General features: G+C 47.2%; 1 protein-coding gene across 2 annotated transcripts in view; it reads right to left on the bottom strand.

Annotated features, from left to right (window-relative positions):
* The window catches only part of C1D (C1D nuclear receptor corepressor), a 108446-nt gene that overhangs the window by 29076 nt on the left and 54065 nt on the right, over window positions 1-25305 (bottom strand). For both annotated transcript variants that reach the window (XM_063918407.1, XM_063918408.1), the window contains exon 2: window positions 12824-12967. In XM_063918407.1, coding sequence (XP_063774477.1) covers window positions 12824-12961 — 138 coding nt within the window. In that variant the 5' untranslated portion in view covers window positions 12962-12967. The remainder of the gene's footprint in view (window positions 1-12823; window positions 12968-25305) is intronic.

Below are 25305 nucleotides of genomic sequence, written 5' to 3'. Positions count from 1 at the left end.
ATGTCTTATATACTTTAAATCGGACCCAGGCGGAGGAGAGACAGGCCTATGTCGGCTCTATGTGCATGCCCCGGCAGTTTTACGTCTTCAGGAGCGGGGGGGAGTTCCACACATCGCGTTGGAGATCACATCAGAACAGCCCGGGAAGAGGTGAGTCACCCCACGGCATCCGGTCGGCTGGCTTTAGCAGGGATGAATTATCTTTATACGTATGTCTAGCTTTCCCTTGTGTCGGCAAATTTGAGTATCAGGGAATGAGCAAACACCGCGCCTACCTCATGTGTAAAGGCGCTGAGAAGCTGGTGTATTTTGCTAAGAAAGATGCTGGACAGATGCAGAACTGCAGTACTGGCTATTTGCCAGTATTCAAGATGGCGCCTCCAGCTTCGAGTCACAGGCCTTTTATATCTTCAGAGCCCTGAGTACCTTGTGAACCTTGGTGGTGTCTGTGAGTGTGGGCCAAGGGTTCCGGGGTCTCCTTCTCCCCCTCTCTCGTCTGGACTCCCAGCAGGGAACTCGGCTCTCCTCTGGTGAGGCTCACAGAGATTCAGCCTAAGAATCCAAGATGGCCGCCGGCCAGTGCACAGGTGAGGAAAGTGCACTTTAAATATATCCCCCGTGTCCGGCGGTTAAAAGGACTCGTCCTGCGGGCGGCCGGGGGTCTGGGGCAGGCTGGGGAGCGGTGTGGGGAGAGGGGGACGGAGTCTGGCGGTGCTACGGGTCCCGTTCCGTCCGCGAATCGGGCCCGGAGCTCAAAATCGGGACGGTGGTTAACTCGAGGCCCCGGTCTCTGGAGCTCTGGTAGGCCGTGATCGTAAAAATGTTGCTGCGGCCTCCTGGCGGGTTCCCCTCGTCCAGGGAGACGTCCACAGCTGTGGGCAAGGTCAGGCAGGGAGGGCCCAAGTGTAGGGAGAGGTTGTTATTGTGGGTTTTAGCCCGAAATATGCAGGAGCTCCTGTATAACACGTCTTCTCCAAATGGCGTCCAAGCCACGCCCCCTCGTGTGTGTGTGTTGAGATGTGCACCGGACATTTTTCGGGTTTTGTGTTTTGGTTTTGGATTAGGTTCCGCGGCCGTGTATTGGATTCGGACGCGTTTTGGCAAAACCTCCCTGAAAATTTTTTGTCGGATTCGGGTGTGTTTTGGATTCGGGTGTTTTTTTACAAAAAACCCTCAAAAATAGCTTAAATCATAGAATTTGGGGGTCATTTTGATCCCATAGTATTATTAACCTCAATAACCATAATTTCCACTCATTTCCAGTCTATTCTGAACACCTCACAATATTATTTTTAGTCCTAAAATTTGCTCCAAGGTCGCTGGATGACTAAGCTAAGTGACCCAAGTGGCCGACACAAACACCTGGCCCATCTAGGAGTGGCACTGCACTGTCAGACAGGATGGCACTTCAAAAAATAGTCCCCAAACAGCACATGATGCAAAGAAAAAAAAAGAGGTGCACCAAGGTCGCTGGATGGTTAAGCTAAGCGACCCAAGTGGCCCATCTAGGAGTGGCACTGCAGTGTCAGACAGGATGGCACTTCAAAAAATATTCCCCAAACAGCACATGATGCAAAGATAAATTAAAGAAAAAAAATAAGAATTTACTTACCGATAATTCTATTTCTCATAGTCCGTAGTGGATGCTGTGGACTCCGAAAGGACCATGGGGAATAGCGGCTCCGCAGGAGACTGGGCACATCTAAAAGAAAGCTTTAGGACTAACTGGTGTGCACTGGCTCCTCCCCCTATGACCCTCCTCCAAGCCTCAGTTAGGATACTGTGCCCGGACGAGCGTACACAATAAGGAAGGATTTTGAATCCCGGGTAAGACTCATACCAGCCACACCAATCACACCGTATAACTTGTGATCTGAACCCAGTTAACAGTATGATAACAGAGGAGCCTCTGAAAAGATGGCTACCAACAATAATAACCCGATTTTTGTAACAATAACTATGTACAAGTATTGCAGACAATCCGCACTTGGGATGGGCGCCCAGCATCCACTACGGACTATGAGAAATAGAATTATCGGTAAGTAAATTCTTATTTTCTCTAACGTCCTAGTGGATGCTGGGGACTCCGAAAGGACCATGGGGATTATACCAAAGCTCCCAAACGGGCGGGAGAGTGCGGATGACTCTGCAGCACCGAATGAGAGAACTCCAGGTCCTCCTCAGCCAGGGTATCAAATTTGTAGAATTTAGCAAACGTGTTTGCCCCTGACCAAGTAGCTGCTCGGCAAAGTTGTAAAGCCGAGACCCCTCGGGCAGCCGCCCAAGATGAGCCCACTTTCCTTGTGGAACGGGCTTTTACAGATTTTAGCTGTGGCAGGCCTGCCACAGAATGTGCAAGCTGAATTGTACTACAAATCCAACGAGCAATAGTCTGCTTAGAAGCAGGAGCACCCAGCTTGTTGGGTGCATACAGGATAAACAGCGAGTCAGATTTCCTGACTCCAGCCGTCCTGGAAATATTTTCAGGGCCCTGACAACATCCAGCAACTTGGATTCCTCCAAGTCCCTAGTAGCCGCAGGCACCACAATAGGTTGGTTCAGGTGAAAACGCTGGAACCACCTTAGGGAGAAACTGAGGACGAGTCCTCAATTCCGCCCTGTCCGAATGGAAAATCAGATAAGGGCTTTTACAGGATAAAGCCGCCAATTCTGACACGCGCCTGGCCCAGGCCAGGGCCAACAGCATGACCACTTTCCATGTGAGATATTTTAACTCCACAGATTTAAGTGGTTCAAACCAATGTGACTTTTGGAACCCAAACTACATTGAGATCCCAAATTGCCACTGGAGGCACAAAAGGAGGCTGTATATGCAGTACCCCTTTTACAAACGTCTAAACTTCAGGGACTGAAGCTAGTTCTTTTTTGGAAGAAAATTGACAGGGCCGAAATCTGAACCTTAATGGACCCCAATTTCAGGCCCATAGACACTCCTGTTTGCAGGAAATGTAGGAATCGACCCAGTTGAATTTCCTCCGTCGGGCCTTACTGGCCTCGCACTACGCAACATATTATCGCCAATTGCGGTGATAATGTTTTTGCGGTTACATCCTTCCTGGCTTTAGAACAGGATATGGATGACTTCATCCGGAATGCCTTTTTTCCTTCAGGATCCGGTGTTCAACCGGCATGCCGTCAAACGCAGCCGCGGTAAGTCTTGGAACAGACAGGGTCCTTGCTGGAGCAGGTCCCTTCTTAGAGATAGAGGCCACGGATCCTCCGTGAGCATCTCTTGAAGTTCCGGTTACCAAGTCCTTCTTGGCCAATCCGGAGCCACGAATATAGTGCTGTCTCCTCTCCATCTTATCAATCTCAGTACCTTGGGTATGAGAGGCAGAGGAGGGAACACATACACTGACTGGTACACCCACGGTGTTACCAGAGCGTCTACAACTATTGCCTGAGGGTCTCTTGACCTGGCGCAATACCTGTCGAGTTTTTTAATCATGTGGACGACTTCTGGGTGAAGTCCCCACTCTCCCGGGTGGAGGTCGTGCTGAGGAAGTCTGCTTCCCAGTTGTCCACTCCCGGAATGAATACTGTTGACAGTGCTATCACATGATTTTCCGCCCAGCGAAGAATCCCTGCAGCTTCTGCCATTGCCCTCCTGCTTCTTGTGCCACCCTGTCTGTTTACGTGGGTGACTGCCATGATGTTGTCCGACTGGATCAACACCGGCTGACCTTGAAGCAGAGGTCTTGCTAAGCTTAGAGCATTGTAAATGGCCCTTAGCTTCAGGATATTTATGTGAAGTGATGTATCCAGGCTTGACCCTAAGCCCTGGATATTCCTTCCCTGTGTGACTGCTCCCCAGCCTCGCAGGCTGGCATCCGTGGTCACCAGGACCCAGTCCTGAATGCCGAATCTGCGGCCCTCTAGAAGATGAGCACTCTGCAACCACCACAGGATGGATACCCTTGTCCTTGGTGACAGGGTTATCCGCTGATGCATCTGAAAATGCGACCCGGACCATTTGTCCAGTAGGTTCCACTGGAAAGTTCTTGCGTGGAATCTTCCGAATGGGATTGCTTCGTAGGAAGCCACCATTTTTACCCAGAACCCTTGTGCTTTGATGCACTGAGACTTGGTTCGGTTTTAGGAGGTTCCTGACTAGCTCGGATAACTCCCTGGCTTTCTCTTCCGGGAGAAACACCTTTTTTTTCTGGACTGTGTCCAGGAACATCCCTAGGAAACAGAAGACAAGTCGTCGGAACCAGCTGCGATTTTGGAATATTGAGAATCCAATCGTGCTGCCGCAACACTACCTGAGATAGTGCTACACCGACTTCCAACTGTTCCCTGGATCTTACCCTTATCAGGGAATCGTCCAAGTAAGGGATAACTAAAATTCCCTTCCTTCGAAGGGATATCATTTCGGCCATTACCTTGGTAAAGACCCGGGGTGCCGTGGACCATCCCTACGGCAGCGTCTGAACTGATAGTGACAGTTCTGTACCATAACCTGAGGTACCCTTGGTGAGAAGGGTAAATTTTGACATGAAGGTAAGCATCCTTGATGTCCCGAGACATCATGTAGTCCCCTTCTTCCAGGTTCGCAATCACTGCTCTGAGTGACTCAATCTTGAATTTGAACCTCTGTATGTAAGTGTTCAAAGATTTTAGATTTAGATTTAGAATCGGTCTCACCGAGCCGTCTGGCTTCGGTACCACAATAGTGTGGAATAATACCCCGTTCCCTGTTGCAGGAGGGGTACCTTGATTATCACCTGCTGGGAATACAGCTTGTGAATGGCTTCCAAAACTGCCTCCCTGTCAGAGGGAGACGTCGGTAAAGCCGACTTTTGGAAACGGCGAGGGGGAGACGTCTCGAATTCCAATATGTACCCTTGAGATATTACCTGAAGGATCCAGGGGTCTACTTGCGAGTGAGCCCACTGCGCACTGAAATTCATTGAGAACGGGCCCCCACCGTGCCTGAGCTTGTAAGGCCCTAGCGTCATACTGAGGGCTTGGCAGAGGCGGGAAAGGGTTTCTGTTCCTGGGAACTGGCTAATCTCTTCAGCCTTTTTCCTCTCCCTCTGTCACGAGCAGAAAAGAGGAACCTTTTGTCCGCTTGCCAACAAAGGACTGCGCCTGATAATACGGCGTCTTATTTTGAGAGGCGACCTGGGGTACAAACGTGGATTTCCCAGTTGTTGCCGTGGCCACCAGGTCTAAAAGACCGACCCCAAATGTCCCTTTTCAAAGGCAATACTTCCAAATGCCGTTTGGAATCCGCATCACCTGACCATTTTACTGGTAGAATTGGACAACGCACTTATACTTGATGCCAGTCGGCAAATATTCCGCTGTGCATCATGCATATATAGAAATGCATCTTTTAAATGCTCTATAGGCAATAATATACTATCCTTATCTAGGATATCAATATTTCCAGTCAGGGAATCCGACCATGCCAACCCAGCACTGCACCTCCAGGCTGAGGCGATTGCTGGTCGCAGTATAACACCAGTATGTGTGTGAATACATTTTTGGATACCCTCCTGCTTTCTATCAGCAGGATCCTTAAGGGCGGCCATCTCATGAGAGGGTAGAGCCCTTGTTCTTACAAGCGTGTGAGCGCCTTATCCCCCCTAGGGGGTGTTTCCCAACACACCCTAACCTCTGGCGGGAAAGGGTATACACCAATACTTTTTAAGAAATTATCAATTGTTATCGGGGGGAAACCCACGCATCATCACACACCTCATTTTATTTCTCAGATTCAGGAAAACTACAGGTAGTTTTTCCCTCACCGAACATAATACCCCTTTTTGGTGGTACTCGTATTATCAGAAATGTATAAAACATTTTCCATTGTCTCAATCATGTAACGTGTGGCCCTACTGGAAATCACGGTTGTCTCTTCACCGTCGACACAGGAGTCAGTATCCGTGTCGGCGTCTGTATCTGCCATCTGAGGTAACGGGCGCTTTAGAGCCCCTGACGGCCTATGAGACGTCTGGACAGGCACAAGCTGAGTAGCCGGCTGTCTCATGTCAACCACTGTTTTTTTATACAGAGCTGACACTGTCACGTAATTTTCAACAGTACATCCACTCAGGTGTCGACCCCCTAGGTGGTGACATCACTGTTACAGACACTCTGCTCCGTCTCCACATCATTTTTCTCCTCATACATGTCGACACAAACGTACCGACACACAGCACACACACAGGGAATGCTCTGATAGAGGACAGGACCCCACTAGCCCTTTGGGGAGACAGAGGGAGAGTATGCCAGCACACACCAGAGCGCTATATATATATATATATACAGGGATAACCTTATATAAGTGTTTTTCCCCTTATAGCTGCTGTATGCTTTAATACTGCGCCTAATTAGTGCCCCCCTCTCTTTTTTTAACCCTTTCTGTAGTGTAGTGACTGCAGGGAAGAGCCAGGGAGCTTCCCTCCAACTGAGCTGTGAGGGAAAATGGCGCCAGTGTGCTGAGGAGATAGGCTCCGCCCCCTTTTCGGCGGCCTTATCTCCCGTTTTTCTGTATATTCTGGCAGGGGTTAAATGCATCCATATAGCCCAGGAGCTATATGTGATGTATTTTTTTGCCATGTAAGGTATTTTTATCATGTTTTATTGCATCTCAGGGCGCCCCCCCCAGCGCCCTGCACCCTCAGTGACCGGAGTATGAAGTGTGCTGAGAGCAATGGCGCACAGCTGCAGTGCTGTGCGCTACCTTATTGAAGACAGGAACGTCTTCTGCCGCCGATTTTTCCGGACCTCTTCGCTCTTCTGGCTCTGTAAGGGGGCCGGCGGCGCGGCTCCGGGACCCATCCAGGCTGGGCCTGTGATCGTCCCTCTGGAGCTAATGTCCAGTAGCCAAGAAGCCCAATCCACTCTGCACGCAGGTGAGTTCGCTTCTTCTCCCCTTAGTCCCTCGATGCAGTGAGCCTGTTGCCAGCAGGTCTCACTGAAAATAACAAACCTAAACTAAAACTTTCACTAAGAAGCTCAGGAGAGCCCCTAGTGTGCACCCTTCTCGTCGGGCACAAAAATCTAACGGAGGCTTGGAGGAGGGTCATAGGGGGAGGAGCCAGTGCACACCAGTTAGTCCTAAAGCTTTCTTTAGATGTGCCCAGTCTCCTTCTGAGCCGCTATTCCCCATGGTCCTTTCGGAGTCCCCAGCATCCACTAGGACGTTAGAGAAAGAGGTGCAAGATGGAATTGTCCTTGGGCCCTCCCTCCCACCCTTATGTTGTATAAACAGGACATGCACACTTTAACAAACCCATCATTTCAGCGACATGGGACGAGCTGGAATTTGGCCACATGTAATGCACGCACAATATTGGTGGCGTTGTCCGATGTCACAAATCCCCAGGAGAGTCCAATTGGGGTAAGCCATTCTGCGATGATGTTCCTTAGTTTCCGTAAGAGGTTGTCAGCTGTGTGCCGCTTATGGAAAGCGGTGATACAAAGCGTAGCCTGCCTAGGAACGAGTTGGCATTTGCGAGATGCTGCTACTGGTGCCGCCGCTGCTGTTCTTGCTGCGGGAGGCAATACATCTACCCAGTGGGCTGTCACAGTCATATAGTCCTTAGTATGCCCTGTTCCACTTGTCCACATGTCCGTAGTTAAGTGGACATTGGGTTCAACTGCATTTTTTAGGACACTGGTGACTCTTTTTCTGACGTCTGTGTACATTTTCGGTATCGCCTGCCTAGAGAAATGGAACCTAGATGGTATTTGGTACCGGGGACACAGTACCTCAAGCAATTCTCTAGTTTCCTGTGAATTAACGGTGGATACCGGAAACACGTTTAACACCACCCAGGCTGCCAAGGCCTGAGTTATCCGCTTTGCAGCAGGATGACTGCCGTGATATTTCATCTTCCTCGCAAAGGACTGTTGGACAGTCAATTGCTTACTGGAAGTAGTACAAGTGGTCTTCCGACTTCCCCTCTGGGATGACGATCGACTCCCAGCAGCAACAACAGCAGCGCCAGCAGCAGTAGGCGTTACACTCAAGGATGCATCGGAGGAATCCCAGGCAGGAGAGGACTCGTCAGACTTGACAGTGACATGGCCTGCAGGACTATTGGCTTTCCTGTCTAAGGAAGAAATTGACACTGAGGGAGTTGGTGGTGTGGTTTCCAGGAGCTTGGTTACAAGAGGAAGGGATTTAGTTGGCAGTGGACTGCTTCCGCTGTCACCCAAAGTTTTTGAACTTGTCAATGACTTCTAATGAATGCGCTCCAGGTGACGTATAAGGGAGGATGTTCCTAGGTGGTTAACGTCCTTACCCCTACTTATTACAGCTTGACAAAGGCAACACACGGCTTGACACAAGTTGTCCGCATTTCTGTTGAAATAATTCCACACCGAAGAGGTGATTTTTTTGTAATTTGACCAGGCATGTCAATGGCCATATTCGTCCCACGGACAACAGGGATCGGTATGAAATACCTCCAATCAACATGCCGACGTTCAAAATCCCGACACCAATTGACCGATGGTCAAAATCCCGACAAGGACAAAATCCCGACATAGTCAAAATACCGACATGGTCAAAATACCGACATGTAAAATGCCGACATGTCAAAAGGCGCCACCTCTTCCCGTCCAGTGTTGAGAAGGTCAGGCATCGCAACCGACACAATTGGACTCTCCTTGGGTATTTGTGATTTAGAAGAACGCACAGTTCTTTGCTGTGCTTTTGCCAGCTTAAGTCTTTCCATTTTTCTAGCGAGAGGATGAGTGCTTCCATCCTCATGTGAATCTGAACCACTAGCCATGAACATAGGCCAGGGTCTCAGCTGTTCCTTGCCACTCCGTGTCGTAAATGGCATATTGGCAAGTTTACGCTTCTCCTCAGACGCTTTTAAATTTAGATTTTTGGGTCATTTTACTGAACTTTTGTTTTTTTGGATTTTACATGCTCTCTGCTATGACATTGGGCATCGGCCTTGGCAGACGACTTTGATGGCATTTCATCGTCTCGGCCAAGACTAGTGGCAGCAGCTTCAGCACGAGGTGGAAGTGGATCTTGATCTTTCCCTATTTTGTTCTCCATTTTTTAATGTGTGGAATTATATGCTAGTAATATATCAATAGCAATGGCCTACTGTACCGTACTGCTATATATTATATACTGGTGGTCAGCAAAATTCTGCACTGTCCTCCTACTATATATACTGCGCAAAACTTAAATGCACCACAGGTATGGATGGATAGTATACTTGACGACACAGAGGTAGGTAGAGCAGTGGACTACTGTACCGTACTGCTATATATTATATACTGGTGGTCAGCAAAATTATGCACTGTCCTCCTACTATATATACTGCGCACAACAACTAAAATGAACCACAGGTATGGATGGATAGTATACTTGACGACACAGAGGTAGGTAGAGCAGTGGCCTACTGTACCGTACTGATATAATACTGGTGGTCACTGGTCAGCAAAATTCTGCACTGTCCTCCTACTATATACTACAATGCAGCACAGATATGGAGCGTTTTTCAGGCAGAGAATGTAGATATTTTCAGCACACTGAGCACAGATATTTGCAAGCACACTGAGCACAGATATTTGCAGCACACTGAGCACAGATATTTGCAAGCACACTGAGCACAGATATTTGCAGCACACTGAACACAGATATTTGCAGCACACTGAACACAGATATTTGCAGCACACTGAGCACAGATATTTGCAGCACACTGAGCACAGATATTTGCAGCACACTGAACACAACTGAGAGAACGCTGCACACGTCCTCTCCCTATCATCTCCAATGCACGAGTGAAAATGGCGGCGACGCGCGGCTCCTTATATAGAATATGAATCTCGCGAGAATCCGACAGCGGGATGATGACGTTCGGGCACGCTCGGGTTAACCGAGCAAGGCGGGAAGATTCGAGTCCGCCTCGGAATCGTGTAAAATGGGTGAAGTTCGGGGGGTTCGGATTCCGAGGAACCGAACCCGCTCATCGCTAGTTTTTATAGATTTAATGTACAAAATGTGAGTACTATTTTATTTGTCCAGGAGAAAATGGACGAGGACACAAGCGCAGAGGAATTCCCCACAGAGATCCAGGAATAGCAGGTTTTACCGGCCGAGCAAATGAAATAGCCCGACCGCAGCACCTGAAGAAACATCGGGGGTTTTTACTCCCGATGTCTCTTCGGGCCAAATTGAATATCCCTCTTAATACCTAGATTAGGGATTTAGTACACTAATAATCACTCCCTCCCTACTATGATCCCCTGGTACCGATGAGGTAATCTGGAGTCTCTCCGGAGGAGCTGCGCGTCCCTGTCAGTCAGCGTCTGTGTCAGCTGCAGAGGGAAAATGGCTCTGGTGAGCTGCTGGATCCGCTCATAGTGAAGCCCCACCCCTTCAATGGCACGTGGCCTTCCTGCACTTTTTTATAATGGCTGTATGTGTCTAAGTGCATAAAATGGAGACAGACTCCTATTATGGCTTTGTTGCCAGTCTGGGTACTATGTCTGCTGTTCAGCGTCTGTGTCCTTACACATAGCGGAAGATGCAGTCCGCCCCATTCAGAAGTCTCTGTACCCTCATGCCGCCATAATGTCCGGCGACCCGCTAACCAGGACGCCGGCTTAGTACTCGCCACTTCTCATTCTTCTGGCTCTGTTAGGGGTGCTGCGGGAATGTACGCTCGCCGTGGTGGGGCTTGTGAATAGTTCCCTCAGGAGTTAGTGTCATGTCAGCGGGGAATGGGACCATTAACCCTTAGAGAGGTTGGGCCCGCCCCCCCCCCCCATTGTGTAATTAATCTACACCCATAGCTAACAAGCACCACCGATTGCACACAATTTTCATACACATGGAATCACTTTAATTGGTGGTTCTATAAAGTTCTGCAATGTACAAAACACAAAGTTTTATTTTAGGAGAGCTTCTGTAGCAATAAGCAGATAGGAGAATTAAACCAGTCTCGCAGTACACGTGATATTGGTTCTGAATTTTGGAAAGCACCAATGACTACAGGAGGACGATGCACCTGGTGTCACGTAGACCTGTTCCCCCAGGGTTCAAATGATTTAACATTAGCAAACAGAGAGGAGCTGTTACATACACTATTAGAGAGCTGCATATTCAAAGCTTAATCATGAGGACTTCTTTTACACCGACGGCCTATTTTATTCTGTAAGTTATTTTAACCTCTAAGTCACATTTGCTTTGATGCCTTAAGACATTTTGTGAAATTTGAATCTGGAAATCAACACTGCCACCTAGCATTCGAGGCCGACTGAATAGAATGAAATGATGTTAAGTAAAATACCATCAGAAAATAATGCAAATTCTCTTAATGTTGGATAGAATTGCCCGTAAACCGTGTTGTGTCTTCACTGCAGAGCTTTGCTGCCCCCAGCAGGCATATACACCTACACGGTACCTCTTCTCTCCCGCAGAGAACTAAACGACAGTCATTGCCACCTGCATCAGTGAACAGGTGTATCTGTACCCTGTGCATTAGATCGACATAGTAGAAAGGTCAACAGTGCTTATGGTCGACAGGTTCAAATGGTCGACATAGCTGTTTTGTTTTTTTTTAGCACTTTAAGCAACTTTTTTCATACTTTACCATCCACGTGGACTATGATTGGGAATAGTAACCTGTGACATGGCGAGCAAGCGACACTAACTAGAATTCCACATGCTTTTACGGCAAAAACGAGACAAAAAAAAAAAAAAAAAAACTTTCAAACTTAGTGTCGACCTTTTGTCATGTTGACTTTTTCATGTGTCAACCTTTTGACCCCGTCGACATTTACTACTGTCTACCTTTTTCATGTTGACCTAATGACTCTGTCAACCATTAGTGGTCGGCCTAATGACTGTAGACCTTTTGCTTGTAGATCTAATAAGCCACACCCCTGTACCCCAGTCTCCCATCCATAAGATGTATATTTTTATTTGGTTTTGTTATTTATTTTACATTTCATTTGAATATACCCTCCTCCTCCATGTTAAAAAAAAGGGAGTCATTTTTGGCATGGGGTTTCATTTAAAGTTAGAAGGAAATAATTTGCACCTGGGCTAAAACCATCCTGTTTCACTGCATGGACGGTAAATTAAAATTTGTATACCAATTTAAAGATAGACATATTCTAGACCAGGGTAGGCAACAGGTGGCAACTCCAGCTGAGGTAGAACTACACATCCCAACATGCCCTGCTACAGTTTTGCTGTTAGATCATACTAAAAACAGTGGCAGGGCATTCTGGGATGTATAGTTCCACAGTAGGTGGCATGCCAGTGATGCCACATGTTGCCTGTCCTAGGCTAAACATTAAACATTATTTGAATTATGCAGTGCAGCATGTCCGTATTACCAATATGAATGAGAAAACAATTGCAGATCTTAAAAAAGGGATTGCACCCTGCACCTTCTAGCCCCATACTTATTGGGTAAGCCTCTGCTATTTACTTAGCTTAAATTATACGTGAAAACTTTTTTCTTGTCCAACCCCGTTTACAGGCAAGAGGGTAAATTAAAGCAAAGGGCTCTTACACTTTTTATTTTAATTGATGTTTTAATTTTAGTCTATTTTTAAACGTTATGCTAATTATTTAGAACTACGTCATTTCATTTGTTGCAGATAATATGCAATTAGGGTAAAGCCTGATTTTTATTTTAATATTTTTGACCATTTAAAAAGTAAGAAATGTTCAAAAAAGTTTTAGGTAAAAAAATAAATAAATGTATTTGGTTCCTGTGTAGACTCATCTAGGAAACTAAAAGCAATTTTGCCCTCATGCTGTAAAATCTGCATAAAATTATTGCTTTGAATAATTATAACTTACTTTCTGAAGAAGTTCGGACCTGGAAACAGACATCATTTTGTTCAACATTTGATCAACAGCACCAACAGAATTCTCAAAGGCCACAAGACATTCCTGGATCTCTGTGGGATATTCGTCTGCACTTGTGTCCTCGTCCATTTTCTCCTGGACGAATAAAACGGTACACAAATTTTGTAAATGAAATCTATAAAAACACACACACACACACACACACACACACACACACACACACACACACACACAAAGAATAAAAAAACATTTTTATAACTTTTTTTTCTTCCATCAAACATGTTGATTTTTATATTGTATTGTGCCAAATACCAATTGACCTGCTTTTGTAATATTCTAGGATTTAAACGTATTTATTTATATTTAAGCGTTGTTGCACACCTTATTCAACCACCTGGAAGATTACAGCTGCGTTAGCGGGTCACTAAGAATGCTATTTAAAAATGACTTTCACCAGGCTACGGAATACTAACATAAACAAACTAAGGGAAAATATGCTCTAAACCAGAGTACCCAAATGCCAAAACCAACAACGTCACAGCACGTTCACACTGAGAGACGATGCCAGAAAAACATACCTCACACACATAGCCCTGATGCCCACAGGGTAATCCTGTTCTAAATCCTTTAAAATGATTGTGTTAGGTAAGGGAGTGGCCGGTAAGAAATACTGTTGAGATACTATAACAGGATGAGACTGGAACAGATTGAGAAATACCCATCACGTACACAGCTAGGAAGAGCACACTCTTCATCTGTTTGAATAACAAAGTAAGTGAATGGCATTTATCCACCAAGCGCTGTGCCTCTATCAGTGCCAAGGTGGTTCATAGAAAAAAGAATTAAAACAAAAATAGTTCTGCAACAGTGGTTAAACCATGAAGTGAAGTAATGGATCAATGATACGAAAACCCTTACAATTTGCCATTGTCCAGAGAGCTTCACTAACACCTTGACCTCAGGAACAAGGTTTGCCACGGAGAGTTTCCGAGTTGAAAATACTCTTGCAGACAGAGCATTCTTGCTAAACATTAAACTTTTTTTTTTATCTGCCTCATATTATAGACTAAGGGGGGAATTTAATTACCCGCGGATGAAAACGGGAGGTAGTATCATGCTTTAACACCCAAAGCTATTCAATTAGACCCCTGACTTTTCTCCAGATAGTTTAGTTAACGCCCGTCAACGTAATAGGGGAATTAAAATGTTATCGCCGTCCAATCTCCCGTCTAAAGTGATGGAAGATTGCAGGGGCTATATTCAATTGATAGTTCACTCTATCAGGATTTTCTCCCCCTTCTCTCTGCATGTTGCAGCTATCTATCGCCCACAAGGGCTACCCAAAGAACAATTGCATCGAAGATTATTCTGCCTGGCTCCCACATTTCTTATCCTCGGACATCTCCACCTTCATCATGGGTGATTTCAATATCGCTCTTAACAGTCCACAATCTCTTCATATCTCGAAACTCCTCACTCTAACCTCCTCTCATGGCCTCACCCAATGGTCTGACTCCTCTACTCATCAGGAGAGCCACTGCCTTGATCTAGTATTCACCAGGCTCTACTCAGTTTCTGAATTCTTTAACACTCCTTTCCCTCTCTGATTACTTTCTCTATCTCTTCCATTACTCCAAACTCTACGACACTAAAACCAAGCAATCCTTCTATAACCTGCAGAAATACTAACAATATACATTTTCAACAACTTTCCATCTCTCTGTAACAACTGCTCTCAACAATTTCTACATTTACCTCTCCTGAGACTGCTGTATACCACCTGAATCAGACTCTAGAGAGAGCCCTTGATCAAGTGGCTCCGGCTACACATCACACTCCACGTAGGCTTAGATGCCAACTGTGGCACTCTAAATCAACAAGACACCTAAAAAAACTGTCACGTAAAGTAGAACGTAAGTGGTGTAAATCTCACATATAAGACCACCTACCATGCCTATCGTCAGGCCCTGGACACTGCCAAACAAACATATTTCCAATCTCTCATCTCTTCTCATGCGACCAACTCCAAGCAACTTTTTAATACATTTAAATCACTTCTTTACCCTCCCCTCAGCTACTATCAGTGCACAAGAACTTGCTTCCTACTTCAAGGATAAGAAGATTGATAAAATCTGAGATGAAATGGTATGCTCTAACTCAGCCAGTGACCTGCTCAGTTCCCTACCAGAACCCACTGGCACGCTCTTCATTTGATTCCACAAGTGAATATGAAGTATAAACACTCTTCTCATCCTCCTACTTCACTACCTCTCCTCTTGATCCTTTACCCTAACAAGTCAGTAAAACTTTTTCTCCTGTGCTTATCCCAACCTTAACAAAAATCTGTAATCTCTCTCTCTCTCTACTGGTATCTTTCTTTCTCTGTTCAAGTATGCAGCGATTGCTCCCATTCAGAATAAAAAAAAAAACCCCACACAATTCTGACCCAAACACTCTCTATAATTACCATCCTATCTTTCAGCTCACTTGTCTCTCCAAGCTACTTGAGACTTGCTACACTGGCCTCACACACTTAACTACCACAACAACTTGGACCCACTTCATGTCAGACTTTCGTGCCAACACTTCACAGAGACAGCACTGACCAAAGTAGTGAACAATCTAGTCACTGCTAGATCGAAAGGCCATTACTCATTTCTTATTCTTCTAGATCTCTAGGTCTTCAGGACATAGCCCTTTCTTGGTTCTCATCCTACTCATCTAATCGCTCTGTCGGTGTTCACTTCTCTGATTACACCTCCTCTTTGCTAACTCTATCAGTTGGAGTACTGCAAGGCTTAGTCTTAAGTCCTCTGCTTTTCTCAATCTATGCCTCATCTCTTGGTAAACCAATCAGCTCCTTCGGATTTCAGTATAATTTGTACGCTGATGATACTCAAATCTACCTATCCTCTCCTGATTTGTCACCATCTGTACTGGTCCGTGTCACTGAATGCTTTTCTGCCATTTCATCTTGGATGTCATCTCGCCACCTCAAAGTCAACTTTTTCAAAACAGAATTAATTATATTCCCGCAATCCAAGAGTAGTTACCAACCTGATATCTCCATAACTGTTGACAATGCGACTATCCTCCCTACCCCACAAGCTTGCTGCATAGGTGTCATCCTTGACTCTGAACTGTCTCTAAATTATGTTACATGCATCTAAACAAAACATATCCAAAATATGCTCTTATCTTACACAAGACACTGCAAAACCTCTAAACCAGGGGTGGCCAACCAGTCAGAGGCAAAGAGACAGAAAAGATCTGTAGTCAAGAGCAAGAGCCACTAGCAAATATGGGGGCGTGGCCTAGTTGTCACAAAGCCACACCCCATTTTTGTGCACACCTTTCGGTATGACGTTTGTAGAAGTGTGACCTCATATCAAAACCCCGTTTTTCGTCATGTTGTGCCAGATATGCCCCAGTGCCTGCTATGCCCCCAGTGCCTGCCATGCCCCCAGTACCAGACACACGTCCCCCAGTGCCTGCTATGCCCCCAGTGCCAGATACGCATGTCCCCACAGTGCCTGCTATGCCCCCAGTGCAGATACACATGTCCCCACAGTGCCTGCTATGCCCCCAGTGCCAGATACACATGTCCCCACAGTGCCTGCTATGCCCCCAGTTCCAGATATGCCCCCAGTGCCTGCTATGCCCCCAGTGCCAGATACACGTCTCCACAGTGCTCACTAGCCCCGCTGCTCACTCTCCGGCGGCGGTGTCCCTCATCAATTAGGTGCCGTCCGTGAGCCAATCAAAGCTCGCGGTCCGGCAGCCAATCAGGAGCCCTAGCTGCCGGTCTGCGAGCTCTGATTGCCGCCGAATTGAAGCGAGACACCGCCGCCGGAGAGGCGTGCGTGTGTCTGGGGCTGGGGGCAACGGTGGCCAGGAACCGACAGAGCAGCATGCAGCGAATGAAAGAGCCGTGGGTTGGCCACCGCTGCTCTAAACCATGCACTCATCACCTCCTGCATTGATTATTGCAATAGTCTCCTTAATGGTCTTCCCAAGAAAAGACTCACCACTACAATCCATTTTGAATGCAGCTGCAAGACTAATCGTCCTAGCAAGACATTCATCTGCTGATCGTCTCCGTTAGTTCCTCCATTATTTGACCATATTCAATATAAAATACTTCTACTCTCATATAAAGCTATTAACTAAACTATACCAACATATATCTCTTCCCTTATCTCAATATATCTCCCAACTTTACGCTCTGCGTCTTTCATCTGCACAGATCACTCGCTCCCATTCACAATCGCAGGACTTTCTTCGAGCAGCACCCACCCTATGGAATGCCCTTCTAAGCATGATAAGACTCTCCTCTAGCCTCCAAACTTTCAAGAGTTCCCTGAAAACTCACCTATTCAGGCGAGCCTATCAAATTCCTGAACCGTCCACGTAACCTTCAGAAGCATTCATATCTAATTACATCCCATCAGGACTGTCTTTACAATCTGGTGACTGCTATGCTATAGGTAGAGCCTTGTGTATCCTTCCTATTTCCCTACAGATTGTAAGCTTGCGAGCAGGGCCTTCCTACCTCTATGTCTGTCTGTTATTACCCAGTTTGTCTTATCACTGTTGATTCCAATTGTAAAGCGCAACTGAGTATGCTGCGCTATATAAGAAACTAAATAAATAATAATAATAAGATTTTAAACCTACCGGTAAATCTTTTTCTCGTAGTCCGTAGAGGATGCTGGGGACTCCGTAAGGACCATGGGGATAGACGGGCTCCGCAGGAGACATGGGCACTTTAAGAAAGACTTTAGGTCTGGGTGTGCACTGGCTCCTCCCTCTATGCCCCTCCTCTAGACCTCAGTTAGAGAAACTGTACCCAGAGGAGATGGACAGTACGAGGAAAGGATTTTTGTTAATCCAAGGGCAAGATTCACACCACCCACACCGTATAACTTGTGTATCAATTAAACAGTTAACAGTATGAAAAAAATAACGTAGCATCAGTCCAACCTGATTGAACTATAACATAACCCTTATGTAAGCAAAACTATATACAAGTCTCGCAGAAGTAGTCCGCACTTGGGACGGGCGCCCAGCATCCTCTACGGACTACGAGAAAAAGATTTACCGGTAGGTTTAAAATCTTATTTTCTTTAACGTCCTAGAGGATGCTGGGGACTCCGTAAGGACCATGGGGATTATACCAAAGCTCCCAGACGGGCGGGAGAGTGCGGATGACTCTGCAGCACCGAATGAGCAAACCTTAGGTCCTCCTCAGCCAGGGTATCAAACTTATAGAACTTTGCAAAGGTGTTTGAACCCGACCAAGTAGCAGCTCGGCAGAGTTGAAGTGCCGAGACCCCTCGGGCAGCTGCCCAAGACGAGCCCACCTTCCTAGTGGAATGGGCCTTGACTGATCTTGGTAACGGCAATCCAGCCGTAGAATGCACCTGCTGGATCGTATTACAGATCCAGCGTGCAATAGTCTGCTTCGAAGCAGGGGCGTCAACCTTGTTGGCTGCATATAGGACAAACAGTGCTTCCGTTTTCCTGACTCCAGCCGTTCTGGCCACATAAATTTTCAAAGCCCTGACTACATCAAGGGACTCAGAATCCTCCAAATCTCGTGTAGCCACAGGCACCACAATAGGTTGGTTCATATGAAAAGATGACACCACCTTAGGCAAGAATTGAGGGCGAGTCCGCAATTCCGCCCTATCCATATGGAAAACCAGATAGGGGCTTTTATGAGACAATGCCGCCAATTCCGACACTCGCCTAGCCGAAGCCAAGGCTAATAACATGACCACCTTCCAAGTGAGATATTTTAACTCCACCGTTTGAAGTGGTTCAAACCAGTGAGACTTAAGGAAACTCAACACCACGTTAAGGTCCCAAGGCGCCACCGGAGGTATAAAAGGAGGCTGAATATGCAGCACTCCCTTAACAAAAGTCTGTACTTCTGGGAGAGAAGCCAATTCTTTTTGAAAGAAAATGGATAAGGCCGAAATCTGAACCTTAATGGATCCTAACTTTAGGCCCAAATTCACTCCAGTCTGTAGGAAGTGAAGGAAACGGCCCAGATGGAATTCTTCCGTAGGAGAATTCCTGGCCTCACACCAAGAAACATATTTTCGCCATATACTGTGATAATGTTTAGCTGTCACGTCCTTCCTAGCCTTTATCAGAGTAGGAATGACCTCATCCGGAATTCTCTTTTCCGCTAGGATCCGGCGTTCAACCGCCATGCCGTCAAACGCAGCCGCGGTAAGTCTTGGAACAGAGATGGCCCCTGTTGTAACAGGTCCTGTCGTAGATGAAGAGGCCACGGATCTTCTGTGAGCATTTCCAGCAGATCCGGATACCAGGTCCTTCGTGGCCAATCTGGAACAATGAGAATTGTTCTCACTCCTCTTTTTCTTATTATTCTCAATACCTTGGGTATGAGAGGAAGAGGAGGAAACACATAGACCGACTGGAACACCCACGGTGTCACCAGGGCGTCCACTGCTACTGCCTGAGGATCTTTTGATCTGGCGCAATACCTCTGTATCTTTTTGTTGAGGTGGGATGCCATCATGTCTATCCCCACTGACTTGCAATTTGTGCGAAGACTTCCCGATGAAGTCTCCACTCCCCTGGATGCAGGTCGTGTCTGCTGAAGAAGTCTGCTTCCCAGTTGTCCACTCCCGGAATGAACACTGCTGACAGTGCGCTTACATGATTTTCCGCCCAGCGAAGAATCTTGGTGGCTTCCGCCATTGCTACCCTGCTCCTTGTGCTGCCTTGGCGGTTTACATGAGCCACTGCGGTGATGTTGTCTGACTGGATCAGAACTGGTTGGTCGCGAAGTAAGTTCTCCGCTTGACGTAGGGCGTTGTATACGGCCCTCAGTTCCAGGATGTTGATGTGAAGATAAGTCTCTTGACTTGTCCAAAGTTCTTGGAAGTTTCTTCCCAGTGTGACTGCTCCCCACCCTCTAAAGCTCGCATCCGTGGACACCAGGATCCAATCCTGAATGCCGAACCTGCGTCCTTCCAAAAGGTGAGCACTCTGCAGCCACCACAGGAGAGATACCCTGGCCCTGGGGGACAGGGTGATCCACTGATGAATTTGTAGATGTGACCCGGACCACTTGTCCAAGAGGTCCCATTGGAAAGTCCTTGCATGGAACCTGCCGAAGGGAATGGCCTCGTATGTTGCCACCATTTTCCCAGGACTTGAGTGCAATGATGCACAGACACTTGTTTTGGCTTCAATAGGTTCTTGACTAGAGTCATGAGTTCCTGAGCTTTTTCTATCGAGAGAAAAACCTTTTTCTGGTCTGTGTCCAGAACCATGCCCAAGAAGGTCAGACGAGTCGTAGGAACCAGCTGCGACTTCGGGATATTGAGAATCCAGCTGTGTTGCTGTAACACCTTCACTGAAAGTGACACGCTGTTCAGTAACTTCTCTCGTGATCTCACTTTTATGAGGAGATCGTCCAAATACGGGATAATTGTGACACCCTGCTTGCGCAGGAGCACCATCATTTCCGCCATTACCTTGGTGAAAATCCTCGGGGCCGTGGAAAGCCCAAACGGCAACGTCTGAAATTGGTAATGACAATCCTGTACCGCAAATCTGAGGTACGCCTGATGAGGTGGATATATGGGAACATGAAGGTATGCATCCTTTATGTCCAGGGATACCATAAAATCCCCCCCTTCCAGGCTGGCGATGACCGCTCTGAGCGATTCCATTTTGAACTTGAACCGTTTTAAGTATAGGTTCAGGGATTTTAAATTCAATATGGGTCTGACCGAACCGTCCGGTTTCGGAACTACAAACAGGGTGGGGTAGTATCCCTTCCCTCTCTGAAGTAGGGGAACTTCGACCACCACTTGTTGAAGACACAATTTGTGAATAGCATTTAACACTATCTCCCTTTCTAGGGGAGAAGTCGGTAGAGCCGATTTGAAAAACCGGCGAGGAGGCACCTCTTCGAATTCCAGCTTGTATCCATGAGAAACAATTTCTATTGCCCAGGGATCCACCTGTGAGTGAACCCAGATGTGGCTGAAAAGTCGAAGACGTGCACCCACTGGGGCGGACTCCCTCAGCGGAGCCCCAGCGTCATGCGGTGGATTTTGCAGAGGCCGGGGAGGATTTCTGTTCCTGGGAACTAGCTGTGCTGTGCAGCTGTTTACCTCTGCCCTTACCTCTGGCAAGAAAGGACGATCCACGTACTCTTTTGCTTTTATTTGAACGAAAGGACTGCATTTGATAATGTGGCGCTTTCTTAGGTTGTGAGGGAACATAAGACAAAAAATTCGATTTACCTGCCGTAGCTGTGGAGACCAGGTCCGAGAGACCTTCCCCAAACAATTCTTCACCTTGTAAGGTAAAACTTCCATATGTCTTTTTGAGTCGGCATCACCCGTCCACTGCCGGGTCCAGAGGACTCGTCTAGCAGAGATTGACATAGCGTTTATTCTGGAACCGAGTAAACTAATGTCTCTTTGAGCATCCCTCATATATAAGACCGCATCCTTTTTATGGCCTAGGGTCAATAAAATGGTATCCTTATCTAGGGTCTCAATCTCCGCCGATAAGGAATCTGTCCATGCTGCTACCGCGCTACAAACCCAGGCCGACGCAATTGCCGGTCTGAGTAATGTACCAGAATGTGTGTAAATGGATTTCAAGGTAATCTCATGCTTGCGGTCAGCAGGATCCTTGAGGGTAGCCGTATCTTGTGATGGCAGCGCTATCTTTTTTGACAAGCGCGTCAACGCTTTGTCCACCTTAGGGGAGGATTCCCACCGTATCCTGTCGGCGGGAAAGGATAAGCCATAAGAATCCTTTTGGGAATCTGCAGTTTTTTGGCTGGAGATTCCCACGCTTTTTCACATAATTCGTTCAACTCATGTGAGGAGGGAAAAATAAGATTTTACATACCGGTAAATCTATTTCTCGTAGTCAGTAGTGGATGCTGGGAACTCCGAAAGGACCATGGGGAATAGCGGCTCCGCAGGAGACTGGGCACAACTAAAAGAAAGCTTTTAGACTACCTGGTGTGCACTGGCTCCTCCCACTATGACCCTCCTCCAAGCCTCAGTTAGGATACTGTGCCCGGAAGAGCTGACACAATAAGGAAGGATTTTGAATCCCGGGTAAGAGACTCATACCAGCCACACCAATCACACCGTATAACTCGTGATACCATATCCAGTTAACAGTATGAAACATAACTGAGCCTCTCAACAGATGGCTCATAACAATAACCCTTTAGTTAACAATAACTATATACAAGTATTGCAGACAATCCGCACTTGGGATGGGCGCCCAGCATCCACTACGGACTACGAGAAATAGATTTACCGGTGAGTAAAATCTTATTTTCTCTAACGTCCTAGTGGATGCTGGGAACTCCGAAAGGACCATGGGGATTATACCAAAGCTCCCAAACGGGCGGGAGAGTGCGGATGACTCTGCAGCACCGAACTCAAGGTCCTCCTCAGCCAGGGTACCAAATTTGTAGAATTTAGCAAACGTGTTTGCCCCTGACCAAGTTGCAGCTCGGCAAAGTTGTAAAGCCGAGACCCCTCGGGCAGCCGCCCAAGATGAGCCCACTTTCCTCGTGGAATGGGCTTTTACTGATTTAGGATGCAGCAATCCAGCCGCAGAATGCTCCAGCTGAATTGTGCTACAAATTCAACGAGCAATAGTCTGCTTAGAAGCAGGAGCACCTATTTTGTTGGGTGCATACAGGATAAAAAGCGAGTCAGTTTTCCTGACTCCAGCCGTCCTGGAAATATAATTTTTTAAGGACCTGACTACGTCCAGTAACTTGGAATCTTCCAAGTCCCTAGTAGCCGCAGGCACTACAATAGGTTGGTTCAAGTGAAAAGCGGATACCACCTTAGGGAGAAACTGGGGACGAGTCCTCAATTCTGCCCTATCCATATGGAAAATCAGATAAGGGCTTTTACCTGACAAAGCCGCCCATTCTGACACACGCCAGGCCGAAGCCAAGGCCAATAACATGACCACTTTCCACGTGAGATATTTCAAATCCACAGTTTTAAGTGGCTCAAACCAATGTGATTTTAGGAAACTCAACACCACGTTGAGATCCCAAGGTGCCACAGGAGACACAAAAGGGGGCTGAATATGTAGCACTCCCTTTACAAATGTCTGAACTCCAGGCAGTGAAGCCAGTTCTTTCTGGAAGAAAATCGACAGAGCCGAAATCTGGACCTTAATGGAACCCAAGTTTAGGCCCATAGTCACTCCTGACTGTAGGAAGTGCAGAAAACGACCCAGCTGAAATTCCTCTGTTGGGGCCTTCCTGGCCTCACACCACGCAACATATTTTCGCCAAATACGGTGATAATGGTTTGCGGTTACTTCTTTCCTGGCTTTTATCAGCGTAGGAATGACTTCCTCCGGAATGCCCTTTTCCTTTAGGATCCGGAATTCAACCACCATGCCGTCAAACGCAGCTGCGGTAAGTCTTGGAACAGACAGGGCCCCTGCTGTAGCAGATCCTGTCTGAGCGGTAGAGGCCATGGGTCCTCTGATATCATTTCTTGAAGTTCTGGGTACCAAGCTCTTCTTGGCCCATCCGGAACCACGAGTATCGTTCTTACTCCTCGTTTTCTTATTATTCTCAGTACCTTTGGTATGAGAGGCAGAGGAGGGAATACATAAACCGACTGGTACACCCACGGTGTCACTAGAGCGTCCACAGCTATTGCCTGAGGGTCCCTTGACCTGGCGCAATATCTAGTTTTTTGTTTAGGCGGGACGCCATCATGTCCACCTGTGGCCTTTCCCAACGGTTTACCAACAGTTGGCAGACTTCTGGATGAAGTCCCCACTCTCCCGGGTGTAGGTCGTGTCTGCTGAGGAAGTCTGCTTCCCAGTTGTCCACTCCCGGAATGAACACTGCTGACAGTGCTAAGACGTGATTTTCCGCCCATCGGAGAATCCTTGTGGCTTCTGCCATCGCCATCCTGCTTCTTGTGCCGCCCTGTCGGTTTACATGGGCGACTGCCGTGATGTTGTCTGATTGGATCAGTACCGGCTGGTTTTGAAGCAGAGGCCTTGCCAGACTTAGGGCATTGTAAATGGCCCTCAGTTCCAGAATATTTATGTGTAGGGACGACTCCTGACTTGACCAAAGTCCTTGGAAATTTCTTCCCTGTGTGACTGCCCCCCAGCCTCGAAGGCTGGCATCCGTGGTTACCAGGACCCAGTCCTGTATGCCGAATCTGCGGCCCTCTTGAAGATGAGCACTCTGCAGCCACCACAGTAGAGATACCCTGGTCCTTGGAGACAGGGTTATCAGCGATGCATCTGAAGATGCGATCCTGACCACTTGTCCAAGAGGTCCCACTGAAAGGTTCTTGCATGGAACCTGCCGAATGGAATTTTGCTTCGTAAGAAGCTACCATTTTTCGCAGGACTCGTGTGCAGTGATGCACCGATACCCGTTTTGGTTTCAGGAGGTCTCCGACTAGAGATGACAGCTCCTTGGCTTTCTCCTGCGGGAGAAACACTTTTTTCTGTTCTGTGTCCAGAACCATCCCCAGGAACAGTAGGCGTGTGGTAGGAACCAGCTGTGACTTTGGAATGTATAGAATCCATCCGTGCTGTTGTAGCACTTCCCGAGATAGTGCTACTCCGACCAACAACTGCTCCTTGGACCTCGCCTTTATAAGGAGATCGTCCAAGTACGGGATAATTAAAACTCCATTTTTTCGAAGGAGTATCATCATTTCTGCCATTACCTTGGTAAAGACACTCGGTGCCGCGGACGGTCCAAACGGCAGTGTTTGGAATTGGTAATGGCAATCCTGTACCACAAATCTGAGGTACTCCTGGTGAGGATGGTAAATGGGGACATGTAGGTAAGCCTCCTTGATGTCCAGGGATACCATGTAATCCCCCTCCTCCAGGCTTGCAATAACCGCCCTGAGCAATTCCATCTTGAACTTGAATTTTTTTATGTATGTGTTCAAGGATTTCAAATTTAAAATGGGTCTCACCGAACCGTCCGGTTTCGGTACCACAAACAGTGTGGAATAGTAACCCCGTCCTTGTTGAAGTAGGGGCACCTTGACTATCACCTGCTGGGAATACAGCTTGTGAATTGCCTCTAGCACAGCCTCCCTGCCTGAGGGAGTTGTCGGCAAGGCAGATTTGAGGAAACGGCGGGGGGGAGACGCCTCAAATTCCAGCTTGTACCCCTGAGATACTACTTGAAGGATCGGATCCACCTGTGAGCGAGCCCACTGATCGCTGAAATTTTTGAGGCGGCCCCCCACCGTACCTGGCTACGCCTGTGGAGCCCCCGCGTCATGCGGTGGACTCAGAGGAAGCGGGGGAAGAATTTTGATTCTGGGAACTGGCTGACTGGTGCAGCTTTTTCCCTCTTCCCTCGTCTCTGTGCAGAAAGGAAGCGCCTTTTACCCGCTTGCTTTTCTGAAGCCGAAAGGACTGTACCTGATAAT

This window comes from Pseudophryne corroboree, chromosome 4 (genome assembly GCF_028390025.1).
Source record: "Pseudophryne corroboree isolate aPseCor3 chromosome 4, aPseCor3.hap2, whole genome shotgun sequence".
NCBI lineage: Eukaryota > Metazoa > Chordata > Amphibia > Anura > Myobatrachidae > Pseudophryne > Pseudophryne corroboree.
This window is presented reverse-complemented; position numbering and strand designations above follow the sequence as displayed.